Source organism: Pongo abelii, chromosome 3 (genome assembly GCF_028885655.2).
Source record: "Pongo abelii isolate AG06213 chromosome 3, NHGRI_mPonAbe1-v2.0_pri, whole genome shotgun sequence".
NCBI lineage: Eukaryota > Metazoa > Chordata > Mammalia > Primates > Hominidae > Pongo > Pongo abelii.
Window position 1 is genome coordinate 48059855 of NC_071988.2, and position 26807 is coordinate 48086661.

General features: G+C 34.5%; 1 protein-coding gene across 18 annotated transcripts in view; it reads right to left on the reverse strand.

The window, feature by feature from the left end:
* Positions 1–26807, reverse strand: part of FRYL (FRY like transcription coactivator) — a 276985-nt gene that overhangs the window by 98295 nt on the left and 151883 nt on the right. For 10 of the 18 annotated variants that reach the window (XM_054553891.2, XM_054553890.2, XM_063723404.1 and 7 more), the window contains 11 exons: positions 26626–26679; positions 24138–24277; positions 22778–22874; positions 13895–13974; positions 13137–13217; positions 10591–10759; positions 9904–9996; positions 7461–7559; positions 6187–6288; positions 3005–3049; positions 49–152 (listed from right to left, as the gene is read on the reverse strand). In XM_054553891.2, the coding sequence (XP_054409866.2) occupies positions 49–152; positions 3005–3049; positions 6187–6288; positions 7461–7559; positions 9904–9996; positions 10591–10759; positions 13137–13217; positions 13895–13974; positions 22778–22874; positions 24138–24277; positions 26626–26679 (1064 nt within the window). The remainder of the gene's footprint in view (positions 1–48; positions 153–3004; positions 3050–6186; positions 6289–7460; positions 7560–9903; positions 9997–10590; positions 10760–13136; positions 13218–13894; positions 13975–22777; positions 22875–24137; positions 24278–26625; positions 26680–26807) is intronic. The other 8 variants (XM_063723410.1, XM_063723409.1, XM_054553895.2 and 5 more) reach the window with 1 other exon arrangement.

Here is a 26807-nt window from a genome sequence, read left to right on the forward strand (position 1 = left end):
TAAAAACAAGAATTTATTTTTAATGCACTTTAAACCAAAGATACTCACCTTTGAGTTACAGTGTTGCTTTCACATTTTATTCTAATTACATAAACCCACAATAATCTATACAAAGACTCCAGTGCAACTCGAGACATTTTTGGATCTTTATTCTGTTTTAAAACAAAAGAGAATAAAAATAAACTTATTAAAATACTTGCAATCACTTAACAGCAAACATATTCTCTGTCAACAACTAAAAGCCGATCTTTTTTGTATTCAGTCTAAAATAGGTTTAAATACCCAGGTACATATTTGGTATAGGGTAAATATATGGCTCAAAAGTAACCATAAATTTGGAAATTGAGCCCTTTCTTATACTTTCAAAAGCAAATACTAAAATTTTATTTACTAAATTTTACTTATTAGATAAAATTATACTAGTATTTCTAAGAATTCTAAAATTATACACACAAACTTACTTGATGATGAACAGTTCACACTCCAATACTGACATAATCACTGAAAAAGGATCACTCATTTTTGGCAGAATTCATTTGTAGCCCATATATAGTTAAAATTCAGAACACCAAATGGTATTACAGTCATTTGCATTTACAAAATAATGCAAAATATTATGAAGTGTATATCCTTATGAGTGAATAGGGAGTTAAGAGCGTGGACTCTAAAAACTGGGAAAAACAGGGACTAAATCCAAGCTCCATCCTTGGGCATTGTCATATTATTCTGAGTCACAATTTCCTCATCTCTAAAATGGAGAACATATGGTACCTATCTCAGAGGTAAAGTTAATATCTGTAAAGCACTTGGAACAGTATCTGGCATGTATTAAACATTCATTGACTATTAAGTGTTATAATTTTTATTTAGAATAAGGACATTATTTAAATTATTATTATTTAGAATCAGTTATTCCATTTCAATTACAATTTGATGAGCAAACTTCTTCTTCATTCTAGCTGTTATAAAAAATAAAGTTCTCAAATGACCAATAAAGCAATGAGATTTAATTGTAAATTTTGAAATGTAGCTAATAAACTCCTTTTTTTACGGAGAAACTCTTTATACATCCGTTGATTAGTTTTAGGATGTACTGATTGTTATGAATTTACATTTTAGATTTTTGCACATCTATTTGGATAAAGATTTGATATAATTAAAAATGGAGGATCAGTTACTGTGCTCATTAGACTCTCAGTATCAATCCCTCTTCTCCACTGCCAGATTCATAATGATCCCAAATTTCAAATATACTCCCCCAGTAATTTCCAATTATGTTTGTTACTAATGTAACTAAAGTAACATATAATGTATACTACAAATATAACAACCAAGCATTTTGTAGTAATGTCTTTGAGAAAACATAATTTTCTTTTCTATCATTTAAATATAAGATATCAGATGTCAAAATAGTTCAGCCAGGAGTTAGGGAGGTAGAGAGAGATGAATAGGCAAAGCATGAAGGATTTTTAGGGCAGTGAAAATACTCTGCATGATACTATAATGGTAGATACATGTCATTATACATTTGTCCAAACCCATAGAATGTACAATACACCAAGAGTAAACTCCAATGTAAGCTGTGGGCTTTGTGTGATAAAGATGTGTCAATGTATGTTTACCAGTTTTAACAAATGTATCACTCTGAAGGGGGATGCTGATTACGGGGGAAGCTAGGTATGAGTGTGGGTAGGAAAATTTACCCACAGGAAATCTCGGTACCCTCCTCTCAATTTTACTGTGAACCTAAAACTGCTCTAAAAAAAAAAAGTCTTAAATAAGTCCCATTAGTTTTTAGGTACACACGAAATAACACTTTCATATTGTTAAATTGTATTTTCAAAATATTATTAAAAATTATACATTAAAAATATTTAAGTCCTATTCTACATAAAAACTGTTCTCATATGAATGATTAAATATAAAAGTATTTGGATTATCTTAAGTGATGAGGTATCTGGCATGAAAAAACTTGATTTTCAAACAAAGCTGGCATTCACACAATGACCAAAAAGGCAAAGTGAGAAGTGATAAAAATCAATTATTATTTTTTCAGCTGCTACAATGCTGCTATATGTCTGAATAATAAAATCATCCTAAATTTAACTGAGCTTTAAACAAAGATATTCAATCTAATTTGAACAATTACACAAATAAAAATCTAATGAATTTAATATAAAACAAAATTTTGGTATGTCAGTCAAATATAGTCTTTGGCAACAATCATTTTAATGTTTCTTCTCTTTTTTTCTACTGTGAACTAAAAAAATGATTTGTTTAAAACCAAAACCAGTAAAGCCAGGCATGGTGGTGCATGCCTGTAGTCTCAGCTTGAACCCAGGAATTGGAGTCTAGCCTGGGCTAGTAAGACCCTCTCTCTGAAAAAATTAAAACAACAAAAAACAAACCCAAATCAATAGGATAAAGTTTTAAAAATTAATTTGTCAATACTGTATTCCATTAACTTAAAGAGTATACTTGGATTGTTTGTAACTCAAAGGATAAATGCTTGAGGGGATGAATACCCATTCTCCATGGTGTGCTTACTTCACAGTGCATGCTGGTATCAAAACATCTCATGTATCCCATAAATATATACACATCTACTATGTACCCACAAAAATTAGAAATAAAAACAACAACAACAAACTATATTCAAAATCTAAGCTACTGTCTCCTTAATTTCACTGGAAATTTTTAAAACATTTTCATTTATAACAGCTAGATAATGTATGTTAAACAGAATATTTTAAAATTGTGAATTTTGGTGAAGAATCAGCATTCAGTATCAGTTTTATTTCTTAAATTCATCTTCTTGGGGCCACACTGATATTAAACCTTCTGAAGAATGTTTCTGCTGTGTGCTACTGTTCTCTTAAAATACTAGAAGCAGGTTGGAATAAATACATTAGACATGCAATGCAACAATGGGAAAAGGAAAAACAAATGCCACACTTAAAGGAAATAAAGCAGTATTTTTCTTTGTAATGTTGACACAACTCACCTGGAGTGTTTCTATTTGTTTTCTGATACTGTTGTTAGATGGCATCTAAATAAAGCAATGTGAGACAGCAAACATAAACATGAGATGCAGCACATGCATGTTAGATGAAAATAAGCACAAAACAAGACAGCTCTTCACCAAGGTCTCTATTTAGAAGAAATTTGAAATGTCCAAGACAGTGGCCAGAAACAGAAAAAAAAATCTCACGATTTGGGCATCATGTAAGATACACCTATAATATTCCAACTAAGAGAAAACAAAGTTTTAACTACCTAATTTTTCTTAGAATTTTTCTTAAAGCACTGTATTTCAGTTCAACTTTAAATTTTTAAATGAATGTAAGTACAGATTGTTGAAAAAAATCTCCAAATTATTTTCTATGATATCTACTCTTATTACTCACCTATCTCTCTTAATAATTCTCCAGAAACTTTAAAATCACTTTTCACACAAGCACCTAAATTGATATAGATATGGGAATGGGAGACTACCAAATTCTGTTTGGGACAAAAATTAAAGATTTAACTTTTCAATGAAAATAACGTGACACTCTGTCACAAGCTATTTATGGGCATATAGGGATAAAGCTCATTTTTCATGGTCATCAACTTTAAAAACTAGTATGGTAATTTTTTAAAACTGTGCAATATCATAAAGTGCCTTGAAATTCATCATATTCTTATGACTAGAGAGTAATGCCTTTTTAATATCCTCAAATTATTGCTAACATGTTTTCTTAAAATATTCAGTGCTTATATCCAACAACATTCCTTATACTACATTCAGAAGTAACATGGTGGACTAGAAGAGCACGAGCTATGGAACTATGTGAATATGGACACAAATCCATGCTGGCTCCCGAAACACGGGTTACTTGTTTATCTTCTTTCGGCCTCATGTACAGTAAAAATCAAATGAGATTCTGTACTTAGAGGATGTAGCATCCAATAAAAAGTAATAAAAACCAGTCATAAGAAGTATGGGTCTAGGCTGGACACAGCAGTTCACACCTGTAATTCCAGCACTTTGGGAGGCTGAGGCGGGTGAATAACTTGAGGTCAGGAGTTTGTGACCAGCCTGGCCAATATGGTGAAACCCCGTCTGTACTAAAAATACAAAAATCAGCCAGGGGTGGTGGCAGATGCCTGTAATCCCAGCTACTCAGTAGGGTGAGGTAGGAGAATCACTTGAGTCCAGGAGGTGAAGGCTGCAGTGAGCTGAGATCATTCCACTGCACTCCAGCCTGGGTGACAGAGCGAGACTTCATCTCAAAAAAAAAAAAAAAAAAAAAAAGGTATAGGTCTAATAAAAGCAAATTGTTTAGGTTTTTAGTATCAAGAGATTAAATGGATCTCAAAATAGTTTAGGTAAGGCCTTTATCTTGGATCAATTTTCCCTATACATAAAATAAATAACTGTTACAACAGATAACTAGCATAGTTTTTCCTTCAAGGCTCAACTCCTTACCTAAACTATGCAGAGCAGCCACATTATCTAAGACTTAATAAACAGGAGCCAATTCATAAAATTTCTGCTGAATAGAGCCTTAATGTAAGTTAAGGGTTAATGGCCAAGACAATTATATTCCAAATACTCATGCTAAGTGGCTCTTATCTCCTTTAGCCTGGCAGATTGACATAGCCATTAATGAAAATGAACAATATGCCAGAAATATTTAACAGGAGGTAAGGGTTCAAAGAAAACAGAGCATTTAAATGAAAGCCTTAAGACAAAAAAAAGTTAAGGTACTGCGAAGTATTGCAAATATGTTAGGTGAAACGTATATATATAAAAATTCCAACAAGCAACAGAAAAGTATAAACTGTCATGAAACAAAGCAGTCTTCCAGAAACATTTAAATGCATATCTTAAAAATATTTTAGTGAACGTATGAAAAATCGTACTATCCAGGAAAATGATCAATTCTCTTTTGGTCCCTATATCTGTACAAATTACCAAAAATAAGAACAGAAACAAGCATAATGTAATTAATTAAATAAAATTTATTTCCTGGTTGCATGACATAAAGAGTTCAATCAGTATGATTTGGTCCTGGGAATTTTCATAAATAGTCAAAGAAGGTATATAAATTCTCATCCAAACATGAGTAATATCAATGTCTATCTAGAAGGAAAATAGACAAAAACATTTCTCAAAGTAGTGTATATTCCGTATACCTAAGAAACTGAGGCAGTTTTGAAAATTATACATAAAATCATGAAAAAGACGTACAGGATAACATCCAGTGGATCATTCCTGAAATATGAAAGAAGATCCAGTCCTATTCCTACAATAGCACAGCGAGCTGCATACCCAGAGACAAGTCACTTACTCTATCTGCCTTGGTTCCATTATCTTCAAAGTATAAGGTTTTCAGTCTCATATCTAACTTAGAGGCATACCAGGAAATGGAATGTCATGTCTGCAATATTTCTATAACTTGCAAGCAAATATTCAAATAGGCTCATCTAAGTATATATCAAAAGAATATTCAAATCAAGCATTCGCATGACATGCAGCTGAAGAATATTCCCACACTGTCAGAATTGTGTTCCTACCCAAAGAAAAAAAGAGGATCCTGCTAGCAGAGCATCCTGGGAAGAAAATGATCCTTCTATCTCTCACAGTTTTGTTTTCAGGACTAAGAGAGGCTGAATATGGATGTGCCAAATAGTGTTAATGACAAGTACCCTGTCATTCAAGTCAGAATCACTTCAGGAGCTTTTACATCTGTGAAGATCCAGTACCAACTTTTAGATATGGCTGGGCATACTTAAATGTGATTTTAGTGGTATTATCAAAGCTTTTTCTCATATTGCTCAGACTTAAACCAACATTACTGATTTTCTCAAAAGACAAAATAAGTATCTAGAAGGTTTTGTGAGATTAATACTCTATAATTCTAAAAGAATTAACAAATATTCCTAGATTTAAGATAATATAAATATCACTAAAAATGTACAATAATTTTGCATTCATTAGGACAAACTAAATTTTCAATCAAAAGTTTACTCATATCTATACACGATTCCCTATAGAAGAAATACAGTAGGTTTAAGAAAAGGAATGTGGCAAAGTGTTGCTATTCAAGTATACCAATAGTAACAAAAGTTTCATTATGCACTGTTCAATTTATATGCATGTGTCAGTATTTACATATCAGAAGTGTGATTACATCTTACCTTTAAATGTGACAAACAGTTCTGTAGGAAAATATGCCAGTTATTTAAAAAAAATTGTTTCTGACTGACACATAAAAGGCAGGTAATTAGTGGATATAAAGCCTATAGGAGATGGGGAAAAGACAGAATTAACATTTTTCATCGAAAAGCACTGGACTTTTAAATTTTATATTTCATTTATTCTCATAAGCAAGGAAACAAATCTTTTAAGCAGTTTTCCAACTCGTAATAAGAAATATAATCTCACAGAATAATCTAACACAGAAAGATAAAGAGTAAACTTTCTACGAGGAAAATTCCTTGACTGATCATACCTCTCTGAGTTAGAATATGCTATTAGTTCTCCCTCAACCCATTAGTCCCTCATCCATTTTGTGGTTATGACTAGTCCCTGGGATCAGATGACAGATGGCATTAAAATGTTAGCTTTCTGTTTGTCAAATGTGTAACTTCACGATGGCTACATTAAGTACTCTAAGCCTCACTTTCCAAACACATAAAGTGGAGGACAATAATCACAAATATCTTATAGGGTTGTGAAGCTTAAAGTAAGACAAAAAAAAAAAGTACAAAGTACTTAGTTCAATGCCTGGCACCATCCATGTTTACTATAACTGTATCTCTAGTTTCGAAGGTCAAATATTTCACCAATTCTCCAAACTTTCTCCAAGCTACGTAAAAGTTATGTGAAATAGACAGGTAGAAAAAAATGCCTTTAATCTCTGAATAGAAAAGATGTTAATTAGACAGAAAACAGCTGCTAAAATCACTTTATGATAGTGATCCCCTGAGGTTACAACATATTTTTACTGTACCTTCTCATGTTTAGATACACAATTATTATTCTGTTACAACTGCCCACAGTACAGTAACATGCTGTACAGGTTTGTAGCCTGGGAGCAATAAGCTATACCATATAGCCTAGGTGTGTAGTAGGCTATACTATTTAGGTTTGTGTAAGTACATTCAATGATGTTTGCACAATGAAATAGCCTAACGATACATTTCTTAGAACATATTTCCATCATTAAGCAATGCATGACTACCTAGAAGGAAGTCTGAACAACTCAACAAATGCAGAGCTAGTAAAATTAAGAACAGAACATTTAAATAGAGCAATGCAAAAAATATGTATGTAAAACTTGCCCTTGTATTGCACTTCAGGGATTTTACAATTTCAGATTTTACCATTCTCTTAAATTTCCACTGAATTCATAAATCAATTACTAAAAATCCCAATTAAATATGAAAAGGTTTGAAATGTTTCTTAATACCAATGAATGCTTCTTTCTCGAGCTCAGTTCAAAAGTAGTCTGATAAAGCATCTCCACAAAATTTTTCAAACAGGGAACATTCACTTCATTTTTAACAGCCTAGTAAAAAGATAATGCAAACAAAGAAAATGATACAGATGTTAGATTAAACTATACAAAGATTACAAGAACTTTCTGTAAGGTTTGAAATTGGTTAATAATTCACTGAGACTCTCACTGAAGTACTACAATGTGCCAAGTGACCAAATGTTAAGTACACAAGATAAACCTAGTCCCAGCCCTGAGTGAACAAAGTGGGAATACAGGCTAAGAGGACACAGTATAACAGGTCCACTGAGAGCAAATTCTCTGTGCTCTTGGAGCACTCAAAAGGGGCCCCTATGGAAAAACTCAACAAGGAAGTAACATCTAAGCTGCATTCAACATCTCTTAACAGAAATAGTGCTAAAGCCTCCCATTTAACCTTGCTGGCCTTATCTCCCACCCTGTGACCATGTGCATGGGGACCTAGCCTTAGGCGCTTCCTTGCTGTTCCTAGAAGGCATCAAAGAATTTCTTGCCTTAGGATGTCTACGCTGGGGCCTGCTGCCCGAGAAGCTCCTCCCACAGACACAGGAAGTCTTACTGTCTCATTCCTTTAGATTTTGCTCAATTGCTACCAACTCTTTCGACGTGGTGGTCTTCCCTAATCATACTCTTTTAAAAATTTCAACTCCCTCACCCTTTTGGCAATCCTATGCCCCCTACCCTGTTTACATTTCTTCATATTACTCTCCACAATCTGACATACTACCTATTTTATACACTAGTTTATTTTCTATTTTCTGCACTAGTAATTAAAATCTATGGTACTAGGGAGTCTTTCCTATCATACTCATTGTTGTGCTCCCTTGTGCATAGACAAAGACCTGATAAACAGAAAGCACTCAATACATAAATGAGTAAAGAAAGAGAAGCCAGCCAGAGAAAGAGGGGAGGGAGGTTACTAGAGAGGCATGAATGTTCCAGGCAGAAGGAGCTGTATGTACAAAGGCCTAGTATTATGGGTTGAATCTTATCCGCCCAAAATTCATGTTGAAGTCCTAACCCCACAGACATCAGAAGGTGACTTCATTAGGAAATAGGTCATTGCAGATCACATTAATTAAGTTAGGATCGGGAAGACCCTAATCCACATGACTGGTGTCCTTTTAAAAAGGGGAAATTTGGACACAGACATACACTCAAGGAGAATGCCATGTGACAATGAAGGCAGGTATCAGAACCATGCTTCTACAAGCCAAGAAACACAAAAGATTTTCAGTGCACACGAGAGGCTAAGCAAGGGGCATGGAGCAGGTTCCTCCTCACAGCCCTTAGAAGGAACCAACCTGCTGGCACTTTGATCTCACACTCTAGCCTCCATAAATATGAGACAATATACATTTCTGTTGTTAAGCTATCCAGTTTGCAGTACTTTATTACGGCTGCCCTAGCAGGCTAATAAACCTGGACACAAAAGCAAATATGGTATAAAAGAATCAGGCAACACGATGATAATGGACCATTGTCAACTGCCTCTCTTCCTACAACCTACTCCTTTTGATGAACTGCCTTAAAAACTAAAACCTAATCTCAGCCATCTGGGAGAAAAAAAAAGGATGATCAAACAAAGGGTGAAGTACAAATGATCATCTGGAAGGGATAAACAGTAATTCAAACAACTTACAGGAAAAGAAATCAAAGCGCATGTCTAGTAAAAGACTAAAACTGACATGACTTATACATGATAGCCTGTTTTCTTTTTTATAAAATGAGCCCAATTCATATGGCTAAAAACTGGGTGGGAGGAAATGGGGGCTGTGCAACTCAAATAAGCCACTTGCAAACCTTTAATTTATGAGTTTTGTGTGTCCCCATTTTTAAAAATCTTCAATGCAAAACAGGTTTAAAAAAAACACGTCAATCACTCTCGTTAATATTTTAAATTCTTAACTTTTAAAACAATTCTCTGTTCACCTTTTCTAAACATGCTCTAAAGGTAGGACCTGAATACTACAAACCAATTCATATAAGCCCATAGGTCACAAGTCAGTGAATTCAATGTTTAAAAATGAAAGCCAAAACAGTTCAATTTTTCAACATTTCTTCATTTTTGAGATTTTAATTAGAATAAAATCTGAACGAAAAGAATGTAATTAATCTCCATTTCTAGCCAAGATGGAGCTGGATTTCCCCTACCATCTGAAACAACCAAAAAACAAAATACATGAAATGATCTCTAAAACACTGTAGGATCAACAAAAGGAAGAGACCTCTGAGCAATAGGGAGCAAGTAAGACGAGCCCTCCCATGGCCACAGCTTATTGTCATGTAAGTATTTTTAGGACAAAAAATAAAAGTATAAGGTTGATAAGGTTCTTGTATAACACACAAATGGTATGAAAATAAAAAACATACTTACAGCAGCCACAGGGATAAGAATCTCCACAAATAAACCAGCAAGTGCATGTTTTATATCTTTATCTTTCACTTCTAAGAAATACTGAGCACATTCCTTAAAGGGAAAGAGGTATATACTTAGATTAACAAAAGAGGAAAGGTTAAAGAATTTGTAATATCACATCATTTTGTGAACACTCTGCCATTTTACCAAAAAACTAAGGTCAATGCAGCTTCAAGTCAAAAAACAAAGTTGGCCGGGTGCGGTGGCTCACACCTGTAATCCCAGCACTTTGGGAGGCTGAGGCGGGCAGATCACCTGAGGTGAGGAGTTGGAGACCAGCCTGGCCAACATGGTGAAATCCCGTCTCTACTAAAGAAAAAAAAAAAAAAAAAATTAGCTGGGCCTGGCGGCAGGCGCCTGTAATCCCAACTACTCGGGTGGCTGAGGCAGGAGAATTGCTTCAATCAGGAAGGTGGAGGTTGCAGTGAGCTGAGATCATGCCACTGCACTCCAGCCTGGGCAACAAAGTGAGACTCTGTCTCAAGGAAAAAAAAAATTAATTTACACTTACAACAACTCAACACATGGAATAAGAGACTAAAAATGATGCCATTAATTTACGTATATTTTGTTTCTTTTAAAAAGTCATGAAGAGCAAGAACTGTTAGGCTTGCTCCATTTACTGTCATTTAGAAGGTATATCACCTGCATAAATTGAAATGATGCTTCAAAATCTTCTACAGGATACATTTTTACTCGAAAAAATTTCATTCCCATTATTAAGCTGATGACACTTTGTACCACATGTGGGCTTTGTTCCTTTTGTCGCAGTTCTTTTAATTCTGTCACAAACTTCTTCCTTACAGCCTGAAACCTTTAATATACGTGGAGACATCATTTGATTAGAATTAAAAACACTAATTTCCACATGACATTTAAGGGTAAAAATCAAAAGGTATGCTACCTAAATATCATCTCCTTTCTCTACCTTCATTACAATTGCCAGAAAGCCACACAGAGGAAAATAAAAATTGCTACTCTAAATTTGCTGTTCATTTCTTTTAAAATTAAATTAAAAGTTTCTGAAGGAGAAATAATAGGATTTCTTTATTCCTATAATATTACCAAGACACCACCATTACAATTTAATTAATAACCATAATAAAATAATATCAAATAACCAACCCACAAAATGCCACCATGTAAATCAGTGTCTCCAACTTTTAAGGCTCTTTTTATATAAAGTCTGCAATTAGTTATATGGAGAGCATATTGGAGACTATAAATTTGTTCACAGAGATAAGCGAATCAATCATACAGTACTAATTATCACTTAAAATCAATACATCATTACACTGCCAAAAGGCTTTTGAAATGTGAGCATTATCCTGGATTCAAATCACAATTGCTAAAGCTAGTCAGCTTTTCTTCACTTACACTTGAAAAGGACATCTAATAGTTTATTAATAATACTTAATTATCCCCTTCCCCCCATATATTATGAAACAACTAAAGATTTTACTGATAATGTTCTTTGGGGAAACCAGTTCCTTAAAGTTAAAATAACCTCAAAACATGCTTTCCAGTAGTCACTGACTACAGTGAGAAGAACAAAAAAAAATTAACAAAATATGGATACATGACTGAAATATAACATCTATTTTGGTTTTAATCTTGGAGAATAAGATACCATTTTTCATGACTGTATTCTTTAGCACTTCATTAAGAAAATTTTTGTAAAAGGGATAAAGTCTTTCCATTGAAATATTAGAATCGAAGGATTTTTTCCTTTTGTTAAACTACTTATAAAAATTATTAGTCACTACAAACCAAGAAAACACATACACCAAGATTCAAATATACCCCCAGCCTTTATCTCTTTCTCTTCCCCACTCCCACTGAACCCCACCACCTGCCCCGTTAGGTGCTATCAGCCTAACTCAAAGTGGATCCTTTCACGTTTTCTCCCATGCTTATTACATGCATGAGCAGAAAACATCTTAGTATTGCTCTAAAGTGGCATTTCTCCTACAACTAGCAGGTGAGGCTGAGTACCATTTCATACATTTACTGGCTGTTTGGACCTACTATCCTTGCCATCTAGTGTTAACTTAGCCATGATGGAGTGTTCTCCTGGATCCAACTTGCTAATATATTATTTAGAATTTCTGGTCTATATTCCTGAGACAGAAACTCAGTTTTGACAAAAATAAAAATAACATAAACAAACTGTCATAAAGAGAAATACATCACTGCTCATATCTATGTTTTTGTGTCAACTTAATTACATGCGAGATATTAAGATATTATTGTTGATGTCTAAATCATTTAAAATACTCGAACCATAAGGTATTAAAAAATTATCATCTATATCTAAATCGTTTAAAATACTCAAACCATGTTCTAAGTTCTATAGCATTTGCTATACAAGGGTTCCTAGTATATTAAAAAATTTAAAAATATGCTAAATAAAATATTTCACGTAATATTAAAATGCAAACTACTTAAACATTAACAATAATTGTACTTGCCTTCTTAGAATTTAGAAAGGTTGTTTATTATATGATGATTTCAGGGCCAAAGACTCTTTAAAACACATCTAAGAAAATATAATTTGATACTTTTTTCCTTATAAATTTCCCAGTAGTAACAAAGGAAATCCAAAATCTTCCATAATTGTTACAGTAACCACAAGTTGCTAATAACAAACATATTTTGCTGTTTTCTAAAGTGATGGTTCAGTACAACTCAATGTGTATAACTCCTAATGAATTAACAGTTTTAATTGGGTAATCTAGTATCTTTCATCTTTCCTTTTTGGTGTGTCTTACCAATTCAAACTCTGTTTAGCATTAAAACAAATATGATTAGAAAACACTGCATTGCTGAGGAATAAAAGTTCTCACTTGGAAAATAATTATTAGCTCTGTAAAGAGTTCTTTAAAAAGATTCTAACAGAATTGTTAAAAATAGGGAAAAAGATAGTGTCCTAAATATGGTTGACAATTTCTGATTTGTTCGATTCAGACATTTATAGAAAACCCCAAATAAAATTAAAACAAGTGGTGAAATTGATGTATGAGTGTTAAAGAGCTTCTGAGAAACAGAGCAGTAAAGTAATAAAACGTGGAGCTGACTTAGTGCTATGATGAAAATGGTGGATTTAGAACTATCAGTATCTATTGTATTCATTGGTAATGAAGCATTCTAAAATGCAAAGAAAATCTAAATGGGTGATTTACAAAACTTACTTTGATTGGGCAAGAACCCCTATCACCTCTGCATATAAATCAGCAATAATATGCACATTCCCAGTGTTGGTTCCTGAATATCTAAAATAACAAGAGAACAAACATAACATTTCATTAAATTTTTCTACAAACTCTCTTTCCTAATACATTTGAAAATTCCTTATCAGAGTATTGTATAATTTTCTCTGAATATTCATTTATACGATAAAAGCAGTACTAATTTTATTCTATCTTCAATTTTACTATATTTAACCTTCTGATTCTTACGTATCCAATCTGTAGTACCAAGAATTATTTGTACAAAATCTTTCTTATCAGCATTTTTTGTGGATTTAAAAGAAATGGGGGCTGGGTGAAGTGGCTCACACCTATAATCCCAGCGTTTTGGGAGGCCAAGGCGGGTGGATTGCTTGGAGCCCAGGGGTTCAAGTCCAGCCTGGGCAACATGGCAAAACTCTGTTTCTACAAAAAATACAAAAATTAGCTGAGTGTGGTGGCGTGCACCTGCGGTCCTAGCTACTCAGGAGGCTGAGTTGGGAGGATCACTTGAGCCCAGGAGGTCAAGGCTGCAGTGAGCCATGACTGCATCTCTGCACTCCAGGCTGCATGAAAGTGAGATCTTGCCTCAAGAAAAAAAAAAAAAAAAAAGGAAGATAAGAATTGCCTTGAACTCTCAAACAAATGATCAATAAGAATTAAAACAGTCTAGACCTGGATTGCAAAAAAAGGCAACAATCCCAAGTTAGTATTTTACTTACCCTTCCTTATGTTTAAAGTGCTTAAAAGCTAAGTTTAGAACTTCATGAACTAAGGGATCAGGTACAGGATGAACAGGAATCTAGAATTTAAAAAAATTATCAAGTAAGTAAGAGTTAAATTATTGGTTTTTTATGAGTATTCTCATCAATTCAACTAATTAAATCAATAATCAATCTTAATTTTCATGGGATTATTACTAATCTGTCAATCTTCCTTTTTTCTGAGAATCTCGTTTTCTCTAAGAATTTGGTTACTCATCAAATTTCACAAGCTCTAAATTTAAGAATATTAGCTTCATAATCACAAATCACTAAACTATGGACTATGCAGTGGGAAAAGCAATAGTTGTTACTGTTATTACTGCTTAATAGTTACTGTCAGAAAACTAAAAAGACATGTACACCTCCCTGTAATACTTACAGAAAAGCACCTTTGTAATGAGTCAGCCCTACATTTCATATAGCCCAATTTCGAACTATCATGAAAATGGTCACAAGGGACACTATCTTTTCTGACAATCTTAAACTATTTACAGACTTATTATTAAAAACCTGACATTTAAATATCCTCATTTCAACTCTAAAAAAGTATATGCTAGTTCCTATTATGTAAAACAAATTTTAAAAATTTAAACCAGTAATAAAAGCCCTACTCCTCCACCACATATAATCACTATTAACAACTTCATGTACATCCTTCCAGACTTTTTCCTACACATCCTCACATGCATGCGTGCATTCCTTAGTTTTACTTAACCGAATAATGTATCTTTCCATGTCAGTATTTAGAGCTCCTCCTTATACTTTCTAACAACCACAAAATACTCAATATGTATATATCACAATTTGAGGAGCCCCCTATTAATGAACATTTCAATCCAGATTTTCAATATTCAAGTAGTACTACAATAAACATCTTGTGCATTTAACATTATATACTTGTAGAGTTCCACAGGAAAGACTCTGAAAGAAGGAACTGCTGGGTTAAAGAGTTTACAAGTCATTGCTAACACATATTCTAGTTCTACAAAGTCATCCTTCAGTATATACGGTGCATTGGTTCCAGGACCCCCTGTGATACCAAAATCTGCAGACGCTCAAGTTCCTGATATAAAATGGTGTAGTATTTGCATATAACACTATGTACATCCTCCTATACACTTTAAATCATCTCTATCTAGATTACTTATAGTATGTAACACAATGTAAATGTTACATAAATAGTTGTTATACTGTATTTTCTATTATTTTTTATTATTGTATTGTTATTTATATATATTGTTTTAATTTTTAATTTTCGTGTGTACCTACCAGGTGTATATATTTATGGGGTATTTTTATATTTTTGATCCAAGGTTGGCTGAATCCATGGATATAGAACTCACAGATATGAAGGCCCTGACTGTGTGGGTCTATTTTTGAGCTCTCGATTTTGTTCTATCAATCAATTTGTATGTGTCTATACCAAAATCATACCATCTTATTAATTACTAAAGCTTAATAATAAGTTCTCATATCTAGTAGTGCAGGTCCTCTCCTTACTTTTCTTCAGAGATAGCTTGGCTATTCTTGGCCCATTGTTCTTCCGTATTCCATTTAGAGTCACCTTTTCAAGTTCTATAAAAACTGTTAGGATTTTTATTAGAGCTGCAACGAATCTATAAAACAATTTGAAGTAACTGTATTTTTATATATTTATGTGAAATAATTTTGAGTAATATTTTCTAATTTTCTGGTTTTGTGCTTTGACAAAGAGATACTTGATTTCACTAATCATAAGGAGAATGAAAATCTTCAAGATATCATTTTATACCTATTTGATGGGAAAAAAATTAAGTCTGAAAATACCAAATAGTAGAGAGAATATAAAAAAGTGAGGTTTTGTATATATTGTTGCAAAGCAGCATACAATCTAGTGAAGGAGATCAGCTATGTCACCCCACAATATATTATTTGGCATGCAGATTATTTTGAGCTAAAGGCAATTGAGAAAGAGCAGATGCAGGAAAAGTTTCCTCTACAATCCTTACTAAACAACCATTACATTCCATTAGTTTTCCGCATATATTTACCTTCCCACAATTTTATTGTTTCTTAGAAGCCCAAACCTTTTTCCTTTGTCTTGTCACTACTCTACAACTTATCACTCTCTGTTAAAATGGTATATATTCCAGTCTGTACCTGAATCTTTGGGAAAAAAAAAAAAAGTGTATTAATTCTTGGATCTTTGCATATTTTCTTCGAGGCTTCCATGTGCATTCGTAATAAACCTTTTGACCCTGGTAATCTTTCTCTTGTCAGTTCAGTTTGTAGAGCCCCAGGCGCTAAATCCAAGAAGTCAGAGCAAAAAGTTTTTTCCTCCCCTATACAGTAATTCTTGTGTATCTACGGTTTTGCTTCCTGTGGTTTACCCAAGGTCAACCATGGTTTGAAAATATTAAGACTGTGTGTGTGTGTGTGTGTGTGTGTGTGTGTGTGTGTGTGTGTGACACCACATGCATACAGTTTTATTACAGTATATTGTTATAACTGTTCTATTTTTATTTATTTATTTTTTGAGACAGTCTTGCTCTGTCGCCCAGGCTGGATAGAGTGCAGTGGCGTGATCTCTGCTCACTGCAAGCTCCACCTCTTGGGTTCATGCCATTCTCCTGCCTCAGCCTCCCGAGTAGCTGGGACTACAGGTGCCCACCACCACGCCTGGCTAATTTTTTTTTTTTTGTATTTTTAGTAGAGATGGGGTTTCACCATGTTAACCAAGATGGTCTCAATCTCCTGACCTCGTGATCCACCTGCCTTGGCCTCCCAAAGTGCTGGGATTATAGGCGTTAGCCACCGCACCCGGCCAACTGTTCTATTTTATTATTAGTTATTGTTGTAAATCTTTTGCTGTGCCTGGTTTATGAATTAAACTTTATTATGAGTATGTATGTATATGAAGAAACATAATACAGGCTTAGTATCCCCTATCTGAAATGCTTGGGACCAGAACTGTTTTGGATTTCTGATTTTCTTAAATTTTGGAATATTCACATATACATAATGAACTATCTTGGAGATAAGACCCAAATCTAATCACAAAATGTGTTTGTTTCATATACGCCTTATACACACAGCTTGAAGGTAATTTTATAAAATATGTTAAATAATTTTGTGCATGAAACAAAGTTTTGACTGTGTTTGACTGCAACCCATCACATGAGGTCAGGTGTATAATTTTCCACTTGTAGTGTCATGTTGGTGCTCAAAAAGCTTTGGATTTGGGGACATTTCAGATTAGGGATGCTCAACCTGTATATACAGGGTTTGATATTATCCATAATTTCAGGCACCAACTAGGAGTGCTGGAACATATCCCCTGAGAATAAAGGCAGACTACTATATTTGCTTCAGTTATGACTGAAGTTTAACAATGACAGCTAGCGACAACACTCAGCCATGCTATGTGCTCTTTGTTGCCACCCTACTACCACCATCAACATTTTCTATGTTTATAACACTTGTAACAGTCTTACAAGACACAGGTATACCTCCTACTTTACAGATGAGGGAAATGAAATTCAGAGGTTGCTGTGTACTTCTCTAGAATATACTATGTCCCTAGATTCTGATATATGAAAATGCATTTGAGGCTGGGCACGGTGGCTCACGCCTGTAATCCCAACACTCTGGGAGGCTGAGGCGGGTGGATCATCCGAGGTCAGGAGTTCCAGACCAGCCTGGCCAACATGGTGAAACTTCGTCTCCACTAAAAATATAAAAATTAGCTGGGCGTGGTAGCACGTGCCTGTAATCCCAGCTACTCGGGAGGCTGAGGCAGGAGAATTGCTTAAACCCAAGAGGTGGAGGTTGCAATGAGCTGAAATTGTGCCACTGTACTCCTGCATGGGCGACAGAGAGTGACTCCATCCAAAAAAAAAAGGCATTTGAATAAATAAAACAAATCAGCAGAAAACTTTGGTCTTCCCATATTACTGCCAGGAAAGAAAGAGAAACACAGAGAAGTAAAAGAAGAAATACATCTTATCTTTAATTTTAATTAAAAATATATAAGTTCTGCTGAGACAGAGTTCGAGGTGTGATAAAAAATACATAAGTTCTAAAAATTTTACTTTAAGAATGAACATTATCAGAACACAGACATCCTCAAAGTCCCTATTTCTCCCCTTATTTTCAGTAGTTAAAAAAAAAAATTCTCAAACTGAATTTCCAAAGAAGAAAGAGAAAAGAATCTCATTTTGGGTGACAAAGAAAACATTCTACTTTCATGGAGTAATATCTCCATCTTTATTTAGCATCAAGAATTTCTAAGATCTTGTCATCAGTGTGATTTTAGAAGCGGCTCTAATTCTACTTCAATATGCAAGAAAATCTAGTAGAAACTACAGTAACAGGCTGGGTGCAATGGCTCACGCCTGTAATCCCTGCACTTTGGGAGGCCGAGGCAAGCGGATCACCTGAGGTCAGGAGTTTGAGACTAGCCTGACCAACATGGTGAAACCCCATCTCTTCTAAAAATACAAAAATTAGCCAGGCTTAGTGGCGTGCACCTGTAGCCGCAGCTTCTCGGGAGGCTGAGGCAGGAGAACTGCTTGAATCAGGGAGGCGGAGGTTGCAATGAGCCAAGATTGCGCCATTGCACTCCATCCTGGGCAACGGAGTGAGACTCCATCTCAAAAAAAAAAAAGAAAAAAGAAAAGAAACTATAATAACAAATACTCAGGTTTATTTCAAGGCTATTTCCACTACCACTGCCAAAAATTTAATGCTTTTATCACATTATGAAAGTAAAGAACAAAAGACTAGCTTAAGATAGTGTGAAGTTGGACTAGCCCATTCATTAGCTAAATGACCAATTCTCAGCACCAAGGAGTGTAAACATCACACGATAGCAGAATGACAAATCACCTCCCATGTGGACCTTTGGGACTGCTCATCAATATCTAAAATGCTATTAAGTCTGAAAATGCAAATAATCTACTCCGTATACATAAAAGATATCACCACCTTCTGATACTTCACAATAATATGAATAAAACCAAGCCAAGAGCTTGAAATGGCTCACAAACTAGGTTTCTCAACTTCTTGTTTTAAAGAATGAACATATGACTAAAATTCAATATTAAAAAGAGTATTGCTTCAAACTTTATAAATGTGATATTGCTGTTTAAACATGCTTTTATCGTGGATCTAAGCCCTTTGGTACAAACATACTATTTTAGTTGGGCATTACCCTAAATTTATTCTAATGACTTTTTTAGAAAAGCAAAATTAGTTCTCTATTATCTGGAATTAATTTTGTTTCCAAGGTGAATCCCACTACTTAATTTCATCATTAGCTCTTCGGCTAACTTGTTACAATAAAAACTTTCATTCAATTTTATAAAATACTGGCCATTCCCACTATTCACAAAAGCAAAGACTTGGAACCAACCCAAAAGCCCATCAATGATAAACTGGAGAAAGAAAATGTGGCACATATACACCATGGAATACTCTGCAGCCATAAAAAAGGATGAGTTCATGTCCTTTGCAGGGACATGGATGAAGCTGGAAACCATCATTCTCAGCAAACTAACACAAGAACAGAAAACCAAACACTGCATGTTCTCACTCATAAACGGGAGTTGAACAATTGAGAACACATGGACACAGGGAGGGGAACATCACACGCTGGGGCCTGTCAGGGGGTGGGGGGCTAGGGGAGGGACAGCATTAGAAGAAATACCTAATGTAGCTGACGGGTTGCTGGGTGCAGCAAACCATCATGCCATGTGTACACCTATGTAACAAACCTGCATGTGCTGCACAGGTACCCCAGCACTTAAAGTACAATAATAAAAAAAAAATACTGGCCATTTCACCTAATGTATCACATATTTTACCAATGAGAATTAAGTTTATTTTTATCATTAAAGAGAAAATTTGGAGTAAAATAAATGAATTTGCTTTATAATCTTCAGCATATCACTACAATTAAGAACATTTCTTCACCTGTAAAGTGAAAATAATAGATAATATGTATTGAGGACTTTCCATGCATCAGGCATTATTATATCTAATTCTTATGATTCTACAAAAATGATATTATACATTTTTATAGAGGAAGGAAGAGTCAGGGATAATAACTTGCCCAAAGTTACAAAGCAAGCAAGAGAGCTGGCATATTAATAGTACTTGCCATGGCCATCTCCCAGGGTTTATTACAATGATCAGTTAGCACAAAGGATATAGAGTCCTTCATACATTTTGAAGAGTTCCAAACATGTGATTATTAAGAGACAAAACAAATTATTCAAGAAACAAATAATTTCTAATACATGAGGTCAAAGTCTAACCTATAAGGAATATTTACTCCCCAAGACTGAAACAACCATGTATCAACACTTCAATCCTCTGTAGACTGTGCACTTCATCACAATAAACCTGAATCACATTTTAATATAGGTGTATTATAGGGGGCAAAAGTAAAAGTCCTATTAAATTGTAGATATATTACATTGTTTACTCTCTGGATCTATTAAACCTCATGTTATTCTGACAGAAGAAAATTGGGTTAGTTAGTGGTGATATTTCAGAAAGCTCTATTGATTTTTACATCATTTTCTCTAGTTTTATTAGAGAAGCTACAAAGACTTGCCTTTTACCAGGGGGAATAATCCCTACACAGGATTTTGGATGTATCTATGTTCTTGGTGAGATACATATAAATATATGTATTTTTTGATGAGTGCATTTAAATTAGCGTATGGGAATAATAGTAACAGAGGGGAAGAAGTAAGCAGAAAGGATACTATAAGTTGGAATACTATGGTGACAGATCCAAAGACAAAGATTAGCTATCAAGGCCACTGTATTTCTTTTTCACTTTGAGTCCATGTGAACCTTGGGTCAGAAATGCTTTTGTGCAGTGCAGTGAATGTGAACAATGAGTCCATCAAAGAAAAAAAAAAAAAAGATTTTTTTTTTTTTTTAAAGAGACAGGGTCTTGCACTGTCACCCAGGCTGGAGTACAGTGGTGCAGTCATAGCTCACTGTAACCTCAAATCCCTAGGCTCAAGTGATCCTCCTGCCTCAGCGTCCAGAGTAGCTATGCCTACAGGCACACACCACCACACCCAGATAATTTTTTAATTTTTTAATATTTTGTAGAGATGGGGTCCCCACTGCTAAAAAAAAGTGTTATGTTTATAGATTTTTTTTTTTTTTTTCCTACATGAAGACCTATCTGGACTGTGTTAAAAGAGAAGGAGGAGGGCTACAAAGGCAACAAGGAGGGGAAGAGGACAGGGAGGATGAGGGGGAAGAGATGGGAAAAACGCCTCCACAGGGTTGCCTGTGAATTGTACTTCTGAAGCCAGTGCAATTGGGCAACTTTAGGTTGAGGAGCGAGACTGACATCTAAGAAAAGGTTGCTATGGGAAATGAACGAAGGAGGAAGGCACAATGGGGCCAGGTCACTGGTGTTCCTGAATGCCAGTGTAGGGAGTCTGCTATTTCTCTGGCTGGAGGAAGAAACCCTATACTGTTTAAGCAAAAAAGTACAAATACTGGTTACCAATCTACTTAAATGAAATACATTTAGCACACAAGATACACCAGGGATAAATCACAATGAGCAGTAGTCAGAGTCCATTGCTGAGCTGTGGCCATTTCCAGTCCTTAGCTCTTCCTAAAGTTACTGCTGCCTTAAGGTCTTAGTATCTCAGTTAAACCAAGAGATCACAGAAGTCAAATTTGGCTTGTTAGCACGACTCCCAGAGGAGATTTCTTTCCTACCGCTACCAAAAAACTTTTATGAAATGCATACATTAAAGTGATTTAACCTTTAATTAACTCATCTATTTTACATATTTAAAATTATGTTTATTTGCAGATTTCAGAGTACCAAATAACTGTCTTTTCATATTCCTTGTAAAAACAAAAGCTAAATAAAACTGATTATACAATTCAAGTACTTTTATACTATGAGAAAAACAGACTGTCAATTAATTTTATATCTTGTATTTGCTGTTTGTCACATATTCCTTTCTATGTAACAAAAACAAAACTCCCTGCCCAAATGTGTCATATCCAAAATATGACTCTGACCTTTAGGTTTCCTAACTTGTTTCAAAAGAATACAATGTTCGTGCCTGGAAATACATAGATCATCCTTGAATGATATAACTTTAAAGACCGTGATCTTTAAAAAAAAAAAAAAAAAAAAAAAAAGCTTTCAAATTCAGCACAGGCATTTATACTGATCTGGAGTAGTAAAAATACTAAGACTATACCTGACACTATATTATATATTCATATCTTAACTGTGTATCTATCCCATTCAAGTGCAAGCTCATGAGTTTATTGCCTAAAACAGTGCCAGCACACAGTAGGCATTCTAATATTCATTGAATGAATAAACATTCCTAACTTATTATCTGAAGTATTCTCACTTGACTGAAAAACATTTGCACATGACAATTCGGTACCCTTATCAAATCACCCCATGCCTCTACTAAAAGTGCACAATTATTACATGTTTGGAATGCAGGCTTGGGGGCTTAGAGGAGAAATAAAGTGGAATAAGGGACTGAAGTAGCTGAATGGCAGGCAAACTACATTTACAGCTAAAAGTCAATATTAACACAATTTCCATTCAGCTCCATTTTGCTAACAAGATTTTATATCTTGGATAAGCATACAAAGGTAAAAAATAGAGGAGATGACAGATAGGTACAGGGCAGGAAAGCCCCAGGCAACTGAAAGAAGTATAATGAAATTACAGGAATTTAATTTACATGGGCTAAAATTCTAGACACAGCATCTTAAAGTAACTGAAACGCGAAGGCACAGTAAGCAACAAATGAGGAATACAGACTTTGCAGAAATAAAAGAGCTTACCTGCTTTAGAACTTCAACTAAAACTAAACAAAAAATGAAGTCTACTGCTAAGTCCCTCCTTTCAAGAAGATAATCTCTTTCACGTTGCTGTTCATCCCTGAAACAAGAACCCAAAATTAGTACTGCATTAAGATTATAACTTTAAAAATACCTATTAGTTAGTAGCTCATGTCGCTTACTGTTTTCCTACTATGTAAAATGTGCTACAGCAATTGTTAATATGAAGGTTTTTGTTTTTTATTTTTGTCTTTTTGGTTTGAGACAGGGTCTCGTTCTGTCACCCAGGCTGGAGTGCAATGCTGCAAACATGGCCCACCGCAGCTTCAACCTCCTGGGTTCATGTGATCCTCCCACCCCAAGTATCTAGACTACAGGCAAGCGCCACCATGCCCAGCTAATTTTGTTTATTTTTTCTAGAGAAGGGATCTCCCTATATTGCCCAGACTGGTCTCAAATTCCTGGGTTCAAGTGATCCTCCTGCCTGAGCCTCCTAAAGCAGATTACAAGCATAAGTCACAGTGCCCAGCCTGAAGCTTTTTAATAATCCAACATATGCATAAACATGTTTTTATGTTCTTTCCCTTTTTATATACTGGGTGTTTATTCAGAGTTCACTATTACATCTGTTAGCATTTAAACCTAACCTAAAAGAATTAGTAAGAAGAAGAAAAGTATTTTAAATTTCATTTAGAAAATGTAGCATTGTTCCATATTTGATTACTAGTTTTTTGTTAAGAACTGAAACAAAAGAACTGAAAATACAGTACAAGGTATCCTTCTCACAAATTTAAGTTGAAAAATCACAAGTGGCATCTACTGAAGTCCAACACTAAACCTTGGACAATCACCTGAACACACGTGGCTCTTACATGCATGACAAGATCATCCTGGGAAATTTGAAAGAGGAGAAAACAAGTTCTAGGAATTGAGCTCCAAGAAGAGTATCATAGTACTATTATAACACAGGGTTTTGGCAGTCTTCCTGTATTACAATAATTGCCTCCCTTCATAAACCATATGAACAGGAACTTCTTTGAATATTTTCTTAACTTTATGACTATTAAAAACTCCTCACTGAACTGCTGAAATGGCACTCCTAAATAGGTTTTTGTATTACTAATTTTTGCATGATACCCAGTATGAGTATTGCAGGGCTACATCTAGTTTAACTGGTACCTTCTCTTGAAGGTAGAGTTTATGTGTGAACTATCCTTCTCCCTTACTACCATCTCTGTAACAAAGGTAATCAACGCATTTTGCTTAGGAATCAAACAATAACAACCTTCAGTTGATAACAATATCACCCCTTCATTGGAAATGTGTTAATTCCAGGTGAAACAGTGTAAAATAAAGCACTTACCCCTTAGACTTTGTGCTAGACCGAGGCCTATATTCATAAGATTCATCTTCCGTTCCATTTTGGCGTCTGTACCAGTCAAACAAGGTGCGAAGTAAGGAAGGGAGACAGTGCTCTGCTACTGAGCTCATAGAGCTTATCAGCTGAAAACACAAGATATTACCAGAAAATAAATTGTAACACTGAATGTACCACACTCTAAGTTCTATTAGCTATCATTTAGAAATGAATAAACACAGTAACTCAATGCAATAAAGGTGCTTTAAAATTAAAGCAAGGGTCAAGGGTTTAGCCAAGTAATAAAGTTGGCTAAGTTTCACCCACTATTAAACTTTATCCAAATCCACGCAGTTTAGCTCAATGGCTTTCAACCTTTTCCCTGCCTCCATATGCCACTCACACGTGTAAAAACATGCCCATTAGTAATATCCGTGATTAAATACACAGATACCTTTGGGGGAAGCATTACAAATAACATGTATTTTCTGCCCTGGCAACTCCTATGTGTTCATGTGAACAAATGATTCTAAAATGTTGCCACTACATGGATGAAAGACAGAAACAAAGACTACTTTATGTAAGAACTGTGGGGAAAGCTCCAATTTACTATGCTATGACAAAGAGGAGAATTATAATTACTCTGCTATCTGCAAAGTAGCATGTTAGAAACATGTAAACAGTGTGTAAGGCTTAGACTACATAAAAGGACAACATAAATGATAAGTGTACTGTGATGAACAAATGTTACTAAATTTGGGGCATCCTTGAAACGATCTGAATTCTTGGTGAACATCACAGATTCTTTTCATGAATGAATCCAACTTGTCTGGACAGGCTACCATCAGCAGTCCCTAAGGTCACTCTTTATCTTGAGGATCCCAAGAACAATTTTCTCTCTTCACAAAAATTTCTGTATGTGATTCAACCCATTTCTCATAAAATTAATATTCTGAAATCAGTATATAATGAAATATGCTTCACTTTGTTAACTTATTTTAAAAAGTATGGGTTGCAGGATATTCAAGGTCTCTTTTCGTTCCATGACTAGAGCAGGAGTTAGTTACTGAAGAAGATAAATTGACACCTCTGTAAATTGAACATTTAATTTTCCTGTTATTTCATATTCTGCATAAAACTTCATCCAGAAAAAACAGAAAAGAATGAAAGTTTATTTGATTCTGTTGGCTGTTCTCATTTTCATTACTTGTACTCTCCTTTAATAATCCTTTTATTGTAAATTATCATAATTTGACAGGTAAATAGTTTCTAATACAGAAAACTAAGGTAAAAACAAGGTTCTAATTTTATTTAACCATACTTTTAAAAAACCTATATTTTATTAACAATGAACACTATCACTCAGAAGAAATCCCTTGCAATATCTAAAGAAGGAACAATAAAAACCCATCAACTATTGTAAATAAATACAAAACAGTTTATACCACACAGAGCTTTTTACTGTGAGCAGCCTTCCAAAAAAAATCAAGCTATGAGGCACAATCATTTATAGTTTATTAATCATTTACAATAAAAATGGAAATTGTCCTTAAAATGTTGTTTAATCAGATTTCAAATCCTGATTATGGATTGATTAGTGACATGGATTCAAGATGTGAATAATCTAAATAACTTTTGTAGTGGCATGAGACTTGAAAAGCACTGTATAAGGTGATCTTATTATAGTCTTATCGTAACAGAGGTCTTACTGCCCTATTTATGGTTTCTTCTTAGATCAGTGGCTATTTACTAAATGTATGTATCAGAATCACCTAGGAAGCTGTTGTACATACAGGGGCCAGAGCACCACCCTCAGTGATTCTGCTTCGGCAGAACTGGAGTGGATCCAGGAACACAGTATTTTGTTAAGTCTCCACCAAGTAATTCTAACCACTCTTCTTTATTTAGTCAATTAGCCTGATATGAACATTAAACTCTATTTCTGAGATATATAATTTTGGGTAAAGTGTCCCAGGAATACTAGATAGTAAAGAAAGCTAATTTAAATTACTGGTTTTTAAAAATAACCACCATATATTAAAATACTTATAACAAAATTGATCCAACATTTAATCCAAGCAAAAGGAAGAATTAACATTAGAAGATCAGCACAAGAGTTGTTAGACACCGGCATTCTACATGCAGATTGAGAGCCCCACAGAAAAATAAATAAATGTTAAAAGGTAAAATATTATTATGTAAAAAGTGTGGCAATTGATACAGAAGGAAAGACTGAGGGATGTAACTGAAAATGAAAAATGTGAAAGGTACATTAAAGAGATTAACAATGAAAAGCTGTAAGATGCTAAATGAAGTGAAACTAATCACAGCTCATTATACTACTTATTTAAAAAAACTATCAAATCTAGAATGAATTAAGCATACAAGGATATATAGAAATTAAGGAATTCCTTAATATTGAATACATTTGGGCCAGACTATTAGGATGAACACTATTTCCAGGGGAAAAAAAATTCTCCCAAAATTGTCATACCTGATCAAACTGAAGATCTTCACCCCTCTGAAGAGATCTGGACAATAGCTTCTCCTACGATTTAAAAAAAAAAAAAAGACATTAAAAATTAAAATACAGCACAAATATAAAACATTAGAAATCTTCTACATAATAAACAGTTTAGATTTGTGCGTTTGGTTTTGCTTTTGTTTTCACTTGTT